This window comes from Bison bison, unplaced genomic scaffold (assembly GCF_000754665.1).
Source record: "Bison bison bison isolate TAMUID 2011002044 unplaced genomic scaffold, Bison_UMD1.0 scf7180017864183, whole genome shotgun sequence".
Lineage (NCBI taxonomy): Eukaryota > Metazoa > Chordata > Mammalia > Artiodactyla > Bovidae > Bison > Bison bison.
In genome coordinates this window covers 1,599,947-1,613,175 of record NW_011494755.1, presented here as the reverse complement: position 1 = coordinate 1,613,175, position 13,229 = coordinate 1,599,947, and the positions used below count along the sequence as shown (strand labels likewise).

Here is a 13,229-nt window from a genome sequence, read left to right as displayed (position 1 = left end):
CAAGGCCAACTGTGGACAAGATGCTGGGGGCTGATGTCAGTCTCCGCAAGGTAAGCTGCAATCTTCACCTTCCCTGGTGAGGCTCGTGGCAATGACATTATACAAGAGCACCTGGAAGGAAATGAATAAACTCCTGTCTTGGTAACAGTGCTGAAGGAGGTTGGCGGCTCCAGTGCAGCGTCACCTATTTTTACCTCCCTGCTCGGGCTGGCCCCGCCACACCATCCAGAGAGTGGAAGGTGCAGCCTCGCATCATGGGCCAACTGGTTGAAATAAAACTGATTTCCTGCCTGTCTGTCAATTGGCATGTGTTGATTTTGTTTTTTTATTTTGTTTGTTTGTGAAAGTCGCTCAGTCATGTCCGACTCTTTGAGACCCCATGGAATACAGTCCATGGAATTCTCTAGGCCAGAATACTGGAGTGGGTAGCCTTTCCCTTCTTCAGGGTATCTTCCCAACCCAGGGATCGAACCCAGGTCTCCTGCAGGTGGATTCTTCACCAGCTGAGCCACGAGGGAAGCCCAGGCATAACGTGTTGATAACGTCTTCCTAAAGGGAAGATGAATTTAAGATGAATTAAAAAAAAATCTCACAGTTCTGAAACAATAACTTGGGTTGAGGATTGTTACCCAAAGTGTCTCTTGTCTATAAAATCTAAAACAGATTTTAAAAATGTAGTGCTTTCTTTTTTAAAATTTAAATTTTTTTCCTTTTAATTGGAGGATAACTCTTTATAATATTGTGTTGGTTTCTGCCATATATCAACATGAATCTGCCATAGGTATACATATGTCCCCTCCCTCTTGAACCTTCTTCCTACCTCCCACTCCTTCCCACCCATCTGTATTGCCACAGAGCACCAGATTTGAGCTCCCTGCATCAGAATAGCAAATCCCCACTGGCTATCTATTTGTAATGTTTCTTTTAAAGATAGATGAGAAAGATATCTAGAAAATATAGAATAGAAATAATAAATAAATAGAAATTAAATAAAAATAAGTAAAAATATTTAAAATTAAATAAAATAGAAAGTATCTATTATTAAGAAGAATATGCTTAATTTTTTTTTAATTTATAAAATCAGGAAGTAATATTAGTGTTTATGTAAGATTTTAACCTTAGATTTTAAAGAACCTTCCTCTGGCATTATTAGATAATCATCCGGCTCCTATGCAGTGGGCAGCAGGCCCAGATTGCATAGTTATTGATTTCCAGAGGACCTTTTCAAGTTTATTCTCTGGCAGAAAGGGGAACTGCTTCCTTACCCCGTCTCATGTTTACATACTAGCTTGACTTTGCCATAAGCAGAAGTAGTGGAACTGTTTATGCACCAAAATAAAATCTTTGCTTTACATGATATAGAATTTTTTAAATTAGAAAAATGTGCTTACTGCTTGCCCTTATGAAACTAGGAAAATATGCCTGTGTTTACCAATTGTGCGGTTGGGAGATGGGCCAAAGGCAGCAGGCTTATAAAAATCATTAGCATGGTTTCCATTGCCCCCTGCCAATTTCTTATCTGTCACATCCCACTAGTTTAAAATAAGGGGCATCCTAAATATGTAAGTGGTCCATTCAAGGTGATTAGTCTCTGTAGTCACTGTTTTCACTGTCTTAAACACAAATACTAAGGGTCGGCTGGCAGCAAGGGCTAGTCAGAGAAAAGAAGAAAAGCAGTGTGTATTTGAGTATCTGGCAGTGGGTGGAAACTTAATGGAAACCATGACACACCAAGTGCTCTGCCGTGTTAGAAAGCTGCATGGGTCCTGAGAAGCTTCTGGTCCATCACTCCCAGGAGGTTGTACCACCGGCAGGTCAGGCTGCCTTAATTGAAACAAACAGAGAATGTTGTAACAGAGTAATAGAGTCTGAATCGTTCATTCATTCGTTCCACAAATATTTATTGTCCACATGTTCCAGTACTGAGGACACAAAAGGAACATGAAAAAACAAGGTCTCTCATCTTATTGACTTTTGCCTAATGGACAGTAAGGGCCATATGTGAAGAAGTGTTTATTTAGATCCAGTAAAGCTAGTTACATAAGATATGGCCAAGGAGAAGTTCTTTGCTATAATGTATAGGCCAGTTCTAAGTCATTCTTATCTGTCAATGAGATAAAAGGCTTGACTTTCTAGTACTCTGCTTTGATACAAGTAAAAGGAAGAGTTCCACATTCTGAAATTGTTTGAACATAGTTATTTGCATTAGTTAAATATCTTTATCTACAAATAAATAGTATAAATACTTTTCCCCCCGCAATTTAGCCCAACCCCAGTTTAAAATATCATTTATTTCAAAATAATGAGAACTTTCTATTTTCTCTAATAAGAGTGGTTTGGGGAGTTCAGACTCCAGATTCCTATTTGCTGAGTCATGTGTCGCACTTTTGAGAAAAAGAATTGGACTCAGGATTTCCCTTCCCAAGGAGAAGAGTGTGGAGGTGATGAGTCGAATGCCACATTCTGGTTTTGAATGTCCTGTAGCATCATGCCTTGCTTCATGAAGTTCGGTAGAGACCCAGTGCTCTGGACAGGGTATAGTAGTGTCCATTCCTCAAAGCAATACTGATATGAAGTTCCCCCAAGAGGCTTCAAGGACCCTGCTTCCCATCAGTGTAATCCAGTTTTACTTCTCTCTCTTTGCATGAAATGTTTATAGGTATTTTTGCAAGGCTACCAGTTACATTTGAGCAACCTGTGCAATGGATCAAAATTGGGAGAGGTGATTCGACTTGGTGACCAAGAAGTTTCTAGGTTTTGCAGCCTGCCAAGGGAGAAGCTGAATGCAGCAGAACAGGTGCTTCGTTCCAACCTGGATATCCTGAAGCCAGTCCTGGTGAGTAGGCTTGCTGTGTAGGGAAGCTTTGAGTACTAATGCTTTTAGAATGTGACATTTTTCCCTGGACAGCAGGACTTTGTTTTTGTAGAAACATAGGGCTGGCTGGGAGTGGTGATGTGATTGGCTCTGTGGTATTGGCTCAGATTCTGAGCCATCTCCCCAAGAGTCAGTAAGGGAAGAGTGAGTTGGGTGTGGCTCTGAGTCCAAGTCTGTTTCAGAGAAGACCTACGTTTTTATGGTTTTTAATGCTATAAGGGCTCATTTGAAGAAGGAGTTCTCTAGATTAAAAAAAAAAAAGTCTCAAAACCATTAATGGGAAGATGGATGTCCATTTAAAAAAGCCTATCAGAAAGGAAACACTGAGATGTCTCAGTGGGAAAACCCTGGGATTGAATGGGAGCACATGCAATAAGTAACTTAAAAAATGACAAAATTGCTTTCAGAGGTTAAAAAATACCAACAAAGTCTGATTATCAGTTGGGAATCACTCGTTCAAAGAAGCAGTCCATGAGAATACACCTTCATTTCTAATCCAACAATAGGACTAAGTCTGAGCATTCTGGTTGTCAGTGCTGTGCCTAGTTCCAGAATAAGTATCTTTCTTTAGGTTTTCTGGGAGCTCTGGTAAAATCCCTTGTGAACAACATCCTTTAGCATCCATCCAGCATTCAGGTTTCCTGCTTACCAGACAGCTCCCTGATTGTCAGTAGGCTGTTTTAAAACCAGGAGAAAAGCCCTGGAAGAAGAACATGCCTGGAAAGAGATGTTCCTCGTTATAATAGAAAGACATTGGAAACTTCTGGGACTTTGCGCACCATGATTTCTCTAGAGAAAGATGGGCCCTCCTGGGGGTACTAAGAAGTTTCGGTTTCTAAACCCTGTACCTGGATCATCTCCTAGAATGTTCCTTAGAAACACATCCCAGAGTTTACACTCTTGACTGACCATCGAAGAGTCCTTGTATCCTGTTTGATTCTCTGACTAAAGTGAAGGTAGTAGTAAAACTGAATTCTGCTGCTTCCATGGCAGGTTTTATTGTGGCCCCCATCAGTGTGAAGGGCTTAGCCCCAATACTTAAGATCTGTTTTTGTTCTCTTCCAGAAATAGTATTTTCTATTTCAGTGTTTTAAAAAATGTACTGAGTTGTTTTTTTCTAGTGGTCTGTGATTCTGTAGTATAATTTACAGAGATGTTTGCAGCCCCAGATAACTGGCCTAAATAGTCAGATAAGCTCACCTGTGAAGACACTTGCAGCCTGTTGGCACTTTCTGCATCATGAGTCAGAGTCAAAGGCTGTTGCAAATACTAGCCCATTTCCTTGGACTATTTTGGTTGTTTTGCTTTGCTTCACTACAAGACAGAAATGTTCACCCTTTCAGCTGGGATGATTTGAACTTTGGAAAGATGGGTGTTTTTAGAAGACAGATAAATTTATTCTGGCGCCCATTCATTGTTTCATTTCTGTTTACTCATTAAACACCTATTGTGTGCACAGCCCAGTAAAATCCTTCCAATTATGTAATTTCTGAATTACGTTCTAAGTAGAAAGACAGCAAAGCCTTCATAATCTGACAGTCAACAGCTTAGGGTTTGACTTGAAAAATCTCTCCCTAGTTGGGAAAATTAGTGTGATGGGGAGTGTGGAAATGTACTGTCAGAACTGTCAGCTGCTTCACAGCCCATCCTGTCGTGTTGTGGTGGAGCCTTGTGGACCAGTTGGTTCATGGCAGGTGTTGATTAGGGTGGCTGCCATATGCTTCCTGCACGTCTCTTGGGCATAGGAGCATTTCAGGTTCTGCTCCTGCCTGTCAGCTGTTATTGTGAGATCTCTCTTCCTAAAATCAGAAAATGGGGCTCTTGAATTAGAACATGGTGAGTGGCCAGGATGTGTAAAAGATGTTTTAGGAGATACCATTGGGTTGAAATGACTTCCAAACATTTTGAAATGTGACTCTTTTAGCAGTGCCTTAATTGGAGCACTGGGATTGATGTTTGATTTATATTAAGCAGCCTTTTGCTTCTGCCATTTGGTTGAAATTTTGGTATTGGTGATGGTAGATGGGTGTGTTGTGAGACCTCCTTGTACACAGACAGTTAAACTGTGCCAAGAAATACAATAGGAGCAGCAACCAACATTAGGGGTGGGAGAGACAGAAACTATTCTGTTAATATGTATTTCTGCACCAAAAGTGGATTTCGAGGAGAGACATGCTTTGAAACATTTCTGTTCTCTCTCTCTGTCTCTGTTTTTTGGTGTGGCTATTTCTCTGTTTTTCAGCCAAGATATTCTGATTCTTTCTCCTGGTTCTCCTTCAGTCCTTTGATGACCACTGGGACTACAGTATTTTGACAACAGTGGGGAAGTGTGGCAGGGTAGAAAGGGTGTAGGCTTGGGGTCAGCTGTTTCTGGGTTCAAATACTGCCTCAGCATTTTACCAGTTGTGCTACCTTAGATAAATTAAGCCTCAGGTTCCTATTCTTTCACATAGTGATAATGTAGTTTGCCCTTTGCTGTGATTATTGATCACATATATGAAGAGCCTGGCATAGGGCTAGTACACATTAGATGCTCAATAAAAAGTTAATAATTTAATTTATGGGAGTAATATAAATTATGTGCTTGAAAACAGTGGCTGGTAATGTAGACATTTTCTTCTATAAATCAGTGCTAGGAATCAGTCATTAATGTTCATTACTTTTTACATTTGGATACCACCCTTATGGCAGAAAGCAAAGAAGAACTAAAGAGCCTCTTGATAAAAGTGAAAGAGGAGAGTGAAAAAGTTGGCTTAAAACTCAACATTCAAAAAATGAAGATCATGGCATCTAGTCTCATCACTTCATGGCAAATAGATGGAGAAACAATGAGAGACTTTATTTTTGGGGGCTCCAAAATCACTGCAGATGGTGACTGCAGCCATGAAATTAAAAGATGCTTGCTCCTTGGAAGAAAAGCTATGACAAACCTAGACAGCATATTAAAAAGCAGAGACATTACTTTGCTGACAAAGTCTATCTAGTCAAAGCTATGGTTTTTCCAGTAGTCATGTATGGATGGATGTGAGAGTTGGACTACAAAGAAAGCTGATCACTGAAGAATTGATGCTTTTGAAATGTGATGTTGGAGAAGACTCTTGAGAGTCCCTTGGACTGCAAGGAGATCCAACCAGTCCATCCTAAGGGAAATAAGTCTTGAATATTCATTGGAAGGACTGATGTTGAAGCTGAAACTCCAATACTTTGGCCACCTGATACAAAGAACTGACTCAGTGGAAAAGACCTGATGCTAGGCAAGATTGAAGGTGGGAGGAGAAGGGGATGGCAGGATGAGATGGTTGGATGACATCACCGACTTGGTGGACATGAGTTTGAGCACGCTCTGGGAGTTGGTGATGGACAGGGAAGCCTGGAGTTCTGCAGTCCACGGGGTTGCAAAGAGTCGGACATGACTGGATGACTGAACTGAATTGAAAGTGCATTTTATCATATGATATAACTGATAGACGTATTCTAGAGATTAGCATGTGGACAGCTTCAGGGAAAGTGTTCATTCTGCCATAACTGCCTTTGGATTGGAACATACATTGCAACAATATTTCATTAAGTCTTTGAAGTGTTTCTTCAGTGTCCTTGGCTTTTTTTATTAGTCCTGTTCCAGCCCTGTGTAGTTTCTTGCTTGTATTCTGAGAGTGACTCTAAAGCACAGTAAACACTACTCATTAAAGTCTGTCATGCATAACTGAATAGATCGGTGGAAGCAGAGCATCTCTAAACAAGGTATGAGATATTAAACAACAAAACGAACACATATTTACTGTCTGTCTGCTTTGTACCAGTTACTGTTGAAGGCATTGACGTTTCAGCCATGAACAAGGCAGACAAGGTCCACATGGTACTTTCATTCCAGTGGACACTGAGAACCGACTTTAAGGCTGAGAACGGGAATTTGAGGAATTCTTCACAGGTTCTGGGTTCTGTAAAGTGAGGGCTGCCCTTCCCAGCAGCTCCCTGACAACAGTCTCGTTCAACACGGAACACCGTGATCCCCAGTGAAAGTCTGTTTGGTTAAGTAGACTTGGGCTCTAGTCCTGTCTCAGTGACGTGAAGATGGTGTCTGATCCTTGTGGCAAGGGAAATGGTGTCTGATTTGAGTTAGCAAGGACAGGCATACAGACTGACCTTTATTTCAGGAACAACTTAGACATCGCACAACCGTGTGACTAGATTGTCTTGACTTCTGGTGGTACCTTCACCCAAAAACAGGAAAGTTCTGTGTCCATGGGACAAAGTGTTCTGTTTCTGTATCTTCTGATGTGTGTAGTCTGCTCTTGCAAAGGTGGAACTCTGTTCATGGGACAAAGGAGGTAGGGTGAGTGGTGCCCTGAAGTGCCCAGAGCACTAGTGAGCTCACAGCTGGACTGTGCAGGGATAGAAGGAGCAGGCAGAAGAGGAGTGAACAGTCATTCTTGTCTTGAAGGGTTTTTGTTTAGCGTCTTCTAGACCCTTTGATAAGGGCTCAGCTTGGCTCATAGCTTTTGGGGATTAGGTATTTCTCAGTTTGTCACATGCAGTGACAATGTTTTGCAGGAGAAAACAGTTGGTTTTCCCTCTCCTCCTGCCTGGAACACAGACTCTCGTGGGAAGTATCAGGTTTTGTTTGGTTTTGTATAATTTTGCTGCCCACCTGTTTACAACATGTGCTTTTGCCTGACAAGCAATTGCAATTGCTATCATTTGGTAAATTGTAGAATGACATGTCTCAGGGATTTACTGTTTTAGACTCTGTTCATCTAATTCCTGGGAGAACAAGGGAAGCACAGAACTGGGGATAAATTACTGAACTAAGCAGTGTGTTAATATAATGACTCAACTCCAAATAGATGTTTTTGGCTCAAATATACTATTTTTTCCTTGAAATAGTATAATTAGTTTACTTGAAATAGTATAATTTCTTTCTTGCCATGTCTAAGATAAAGGCTTGACTTTTGATCCTGAATTATGTGGTAGTAGATATATTTAACTATGTTTAGAAATAGCAAAAATGAAATATTTTAATGTGTTAATCACATATAATTTAAAATTTATTATTTAAGTTGTTGAATTGCTTTTAAAAGATTAGTGCTGTCCTTAGACATGAGTTATAATTCCCTACTTCAATAAAAATTATTAAAATGTTCCTCAAAGGACAATTTTTATTGTCATGTAAATGACTGTAAAGAGACAGTAATTGCTTTGGGTGATAATAGTCTTTGTACCTGGTATGTGGCTTACTTATTTTCAATTTGAAGTAAAACATATAAATCCTAGCCCTGAGTTGGCTTTTCTGAATATGGGCAAAGTGAAGCAGAGATTGTAGTCTGCTTTATGAGAGTATTTCAGGGAAGTTTGAAATGTACAATGACCACATTAAAACATGCATTTGCAGGGAGGAAACAAAATTGTGTCTTATATTGAGAATACTATTCAAATATATGTACAAGCACATCTCATTGTAGTAGTGGAGTCCCTGTAATATTTTGAGTGTGGATAAGATTTTTTTAAACTTAAAAGGCTTTCCAATTCCATTTTAATTTCACAGATGCTCTGTCTTGTATTTCTATCTGGCTACCACTTCTAATGCATCAATAGTCATCTCTCCCACTTGTCCCTTTGTACAGCTATCATCTATAAACAAACACTTCATTTTTTCAGGAAATCCCCACACACTGGGTCAGGGAGACAGTGGTAAACAAGGTAGAGATCTGTGTTCCCTGCTGCTGGGGAGAGGAGGGACAAAGAAAGGAAGAGATGCTATTCAGAGTGATAGCATCTGCTGGGTGCTGTGCATCAGGAGACCTCTGATGGGGTGTCCTAACCTAGTCTTGGCCGGTTAGGAAAGAAACATCCTCTAAGTTGGAACCTAAAGAGTAGAGGTTAGCCAGGTAAAGACAGAAGAATCTTCCATGCAGAGGACATGATGTATGCATGGGGCCCAGAGGAAAGAGGCAAGAGAAGGTGGCATTTAGAGGAACTGTGCATGACTGAGTAGTTCAGAGTGGATCAGATGTAGCTACGGGAAGTTTGATGGGGAGAGGAATGGTAAGACATGACACTATAGAGGTGCTGAGGGAAATGTTCATGTAGCCTTTGTAGGCTATTGGGCCTCATCCTTGGAGCAAGGGGAGCCACCTTAAGGCTGCAGATGTGAGTGACTTGATGAGGTGAATATGAAGCGGTGTATTTGTGAATTTGAATGATCTTTGAAGCAAGACTCACACTAGTCCATTTCTCACCCTCCTAATGTGGTCTTTCCTTTGCTTTTTACTTTTCTTCCACATTTCTTGGGTGCCTAGTTATTATGTGCCAGGGACTGTGCTGGACAGTGAGTTGAAATAAAACATCAACTCAGAAATTAAAATCAAATTGACTTTGATAAGTTATTGCCTTTAAAAAAGAAATTCAGTCTTTTACAATGTAAACTAAATTTTTGGTGGGGCACATGCTGCAGCATACACAGAAATAGAAATATAATGTTGAACACATGAAAGTCATATAATGTTATAAACCGTTGTTACCTCAGTTTTAGAAAAGAAAAAGAGAATTCATGTGGAAGGAAAAACTTAGGATAAAAAGAATATAAAGAAATCATCTATTAGACCCAGAAAGGATGGCATAATGGCTTTTGTCATTATGGAGCCAGTGCTCCAGAATGTCATGGTTTTAGGAAATGTTGCAATGTTGTGATTAACACATATTACAGAAATGGGTTGGGGCTTTGAGTAATAGAATACTGTTGTCTGTTCTTCTTATAATGCTAGTATAGTATTTAGTTATGATCTAAAAATATTGAATAATACATGAATTCCTGTTAGCGTAACACAGAAAGTACAGTCTTCACTAAAGATTTAATTTTTCCCCTTTTCCCTATTTTCCTTCATACAAGAAAATCTTGCCTCCTGTGCGGGGGAGCTCAATGGGGACCTCTATGAATTTATAGCCAAGGGAATGCTTTTGGTTATGAAAAATAGTAGTAGAAATTCCAAACTATGAATGGCTTACTGGAGCTCTTTGGAAGTACTATTGGCAAGCTCTGTCTGCCTTTGTCAAGTAAATATGAGCAAGAGACCACAGTTAATAGTTGGTGCAGGCACTTGGTTCTCAGATTTCATTGTGTGGCCTCGTTTCAAGGCATATTGCCTGGGGTTAATTTTGTTCAAGGAAGTTAGACATCTTTCGAATCTGACATGTATTCAACCTAACCTATATTCCTATCCTTCATTCCTGCCAATCTCCTTCCCTCTTCCTTTTTTCTTATTTTTCCTTGAATTAAAAAGAAAATTATGAAATAGTTCCTTTCAAGAAATAAGACACTACAGATAAAGTTGCTGTCGTCTGTATATTCCTCTCTTTCCTCAAAGATAGCTGGTATCTTGGAGTTGCATGTTTTTATCCAACTGTATATATATTCACATTCGGTTAATAACAATATACTGTATTGGTTTGCATGTGTTCACATTGTATACGTGTGCATGTTGATCTGCAACTTGTCTTTTTCACCCAATGTTATGTTTTTGAGATGTATGTATGTTGATAAATGTGGCATCTGGTTAATTTTAACTGATGCTTGGTATTCCATTTTTATTCTAAAATTAAAAAAAATCCATTTTTCTAGTCTTTGGCTTGTTTTTTCACTTTGTTGATGGTGTCTTTGGTGCGTAGTTTTTACTTTCAGAAGTTTAATTCCCAGTTTTGATTTGGACTTCTGTATTTTAAGACCTTCCTTACCCCAAGTTCATAAATACATTTTCTCCTATATATCTTTTAACTTTCATTTTTAGTTTTAGCTGTTCAATCTACCAAGAATTTAATTTCATATAGTGGCATGAGACGGAAAAATTACTGTCTTAGATGAGTAACTACTTGTCTCAGCAACACTGGTTGAATAGCCTGCTGCTGCTGCTAAGTCTCTTCAGTCGTGTCTGACTCTGTGCGACCCCATGGACGGCAGTCCACCAGGCTCCCCCATCCCTGGGATTCTCCAGGCAAGAACACTGGAGTGGGGTGCCATTTCCTTCTCCAATGCATGAAAGTGAAAAGTGAAAGTGAAATTGCTCAGTTGTATCTGACTCTTTGTGACCCCATGGACTGTAGCCTACCAGGCTCCTCCGTCCATGGGATTTTCCAGGCACGAGTACTGGAGTGGGGTGCCATCGCCTTCTCCGGTTGAATAGCCTATCTTTCCTTATTAATTTGTAATATTAAATCTGATTTACATCAGTCTCCTCTCTGTATTTTATAGTATCCAAGCCCCCAAAAGTGAAAGGAAATAGTTTTTACCTCCTATGTCTCCCAATTAAGGCCTCTCAGTTTGTAAGTTTTCCTTACCAAGGTCTCTGTGTAGGTTCAACTTTTAGTGTGGTAGCCTTTAGATATAATGTGAACTTTAAGAGAGAAAGGCAAAGCAAACCAAAAGCCCCCCACCTGGTTTTGCTCATGATTGCTTCATGGAGGGAATGAACATTAACACAGCCTGTGAGCTGTGTCACAGAGACCTATTGGAGTGTGTCATTTATAGGAAAGCCTGGGCCCATCAGAGGACTGGGAGTGTGGGAAGGCTGGTCTCTGGTGAGTGAGCTGTTGTAGGAGAGCTCACTAATCGTGCTGGACAAAATTATCCATAGAACTTTTAGACAGATTTTATCAGAAAGGAACATTTGGGGTTATGCTAGGATATTATGATGATCATGATACTTAGTCTTCTGCATCTGCTGTTTCCCAGAGCTAATGATGAACTCCATCTATTCATACTTTCAGCCATCTTCTGTGTCGTCTGCCATAGGATTTCACAGCAATCTCTGAGATAAGAGACAAGTATTAAAATAATTCAGTTTTCTCTGGGTATCCAAGGATCTGATATTGAGCAAAATGATGCTTATAGAATTGCCAAAGAAGGATGGGCTTTTCCCTGAGATTTTTCTTTCTTTTTTCCTACTGGACAAACAAGAATGATGAAACTGACCCTGCACTTTTTTCTTTGGAAGCCTGAAAACTTCAAAACCAATTCTGGCCTCAGAGTCTGTGCATCATTTTTCTTTTTCTTCTCTAGCTTAGACTTTCTGTCCTAACCTATCTTACCCTTGGGCTTAAATTAATTATTTTCTTATATTGGCTATGCAGCTAAGTGGCATATAATAGCAGTATGTCAATGAGTAAATATAGTGATTTGACTCAAACTAAACATAAAGCAGATATTTGAAAATTATTTTAAATTAATTTTAATATATATGAAAACAATACATTTTAATATATTAAAATGAGTTTTCATATATTTAGAAGTAAGTAAATTTACAGTGTTAGAGACAGTGCTGACGAGTAGAATAAAAGAGAATTCCTTCTTCCCATGCTTTTGGCAGTTTTAAATGTTATCCTTTCTTCCTTTCCTGTGAACCATCACAAACTTGTTTCTCAAGGCCATTTCCATGTTGTCTTTCTAGCAAAATCATAGACAGAGTTGGGAATTTATGGTCAGCTTTACACTGGGCACATACACATCAGACATTTTTATCTATTATGTAATCAACTAGTTTGAAATACAAATTCCTATACCATTTAAAAGCATTCATCAAAAAATTAGTAATTCTTATCTGAGATAAATAACCTACAAACATACAGTTAGAATAATTTTAGTGTCTTATTTTGGTTAAGAGTGGGTTTCTTGTGTTTCAAATTGAAGATTGTGAATAGTTTTAATCAACTTATTTATTTTTAAATAGAGATTTCAGGTTTACATTGAATTTAGAAACAGTTATTTATTTCTCGTTGCAGACAAAACTAAACTCTACATCTCTCTTCCCGACTGAGGAGCTGGGTGAAGCCACAAAAGCTTTGTTGGATAGTCTTGGGAATCTGGCCCAAGAGGTAAGTCATATCTTTTCAGTCTGAGGGTGCAGACCACCCATTATGACTTTTTTACACCCTGAATTTGATTCAGAGAGTCCACTTGATATGAATTTCATAAAAAATGTAAAATCAACTTTAGAAGCATCTGTGACCTTAAAATTACTTGGTTTGATCTCCTTACTTTAAAGATGAAGAAACCAAGACTCATGGATGTCTCAGGGTTAATTAGCTAGTAGCTAAAGGCCCGATGTCTAGGACTTTCTCCAATTGTTACTCTTGGTCCCGAGTTAATGACTCATTAGTAGAGGAGATGATTCCTCCACGTCCTCCACATACTGTGTTTGTCTTACAGCAACTTCTCCTTATTTCTTCTTCGGTAATAAAGCTGGACAGTCTTTTTACCAGAACGTTTGTTTACTAACTGAAGGGGAGAAGCTGGTACCCCTAATTTGGATCTTTGCCTTGTGAACTTCTGGCCCCTGAGTTCAACTTTGGGAATAGAGTCTCCTGA

The 13,229-nt window shown here is 39.3% G+C and overlaps 1 protein-coding gene across 1 annotated transcript in view; it reads left to right on the top strand.

Moving 5' to 3' along the window:
- The window catches only part of ABCA1 (ATP-binding cassette, sub-family A (ABC1), member 1), a 138,503-nt gene that overhangs the window by 63,046 nt on the left and 62,228 nt on the right, over positions 1-13,229 (top strand). Inside the window, exons 7-9 of the mRNA XM_010843531.1 lie at positions 1-50; positions 2,660-2,836; positions 12,644-12,736. The exon at positions 1-50 is cut by the window's left edge and continues 8 nt beyond it. Of these exons, the coding sequence (XP_010841833.1) occupies positions 1-50; positions 2,660-2,836; positions 12,644-12,736 (320 nt within the window). The remainder of the gene's footprint in view (positions 51-2,659; positions 2,837-12,643; positions 12,737-13,229) is intronic.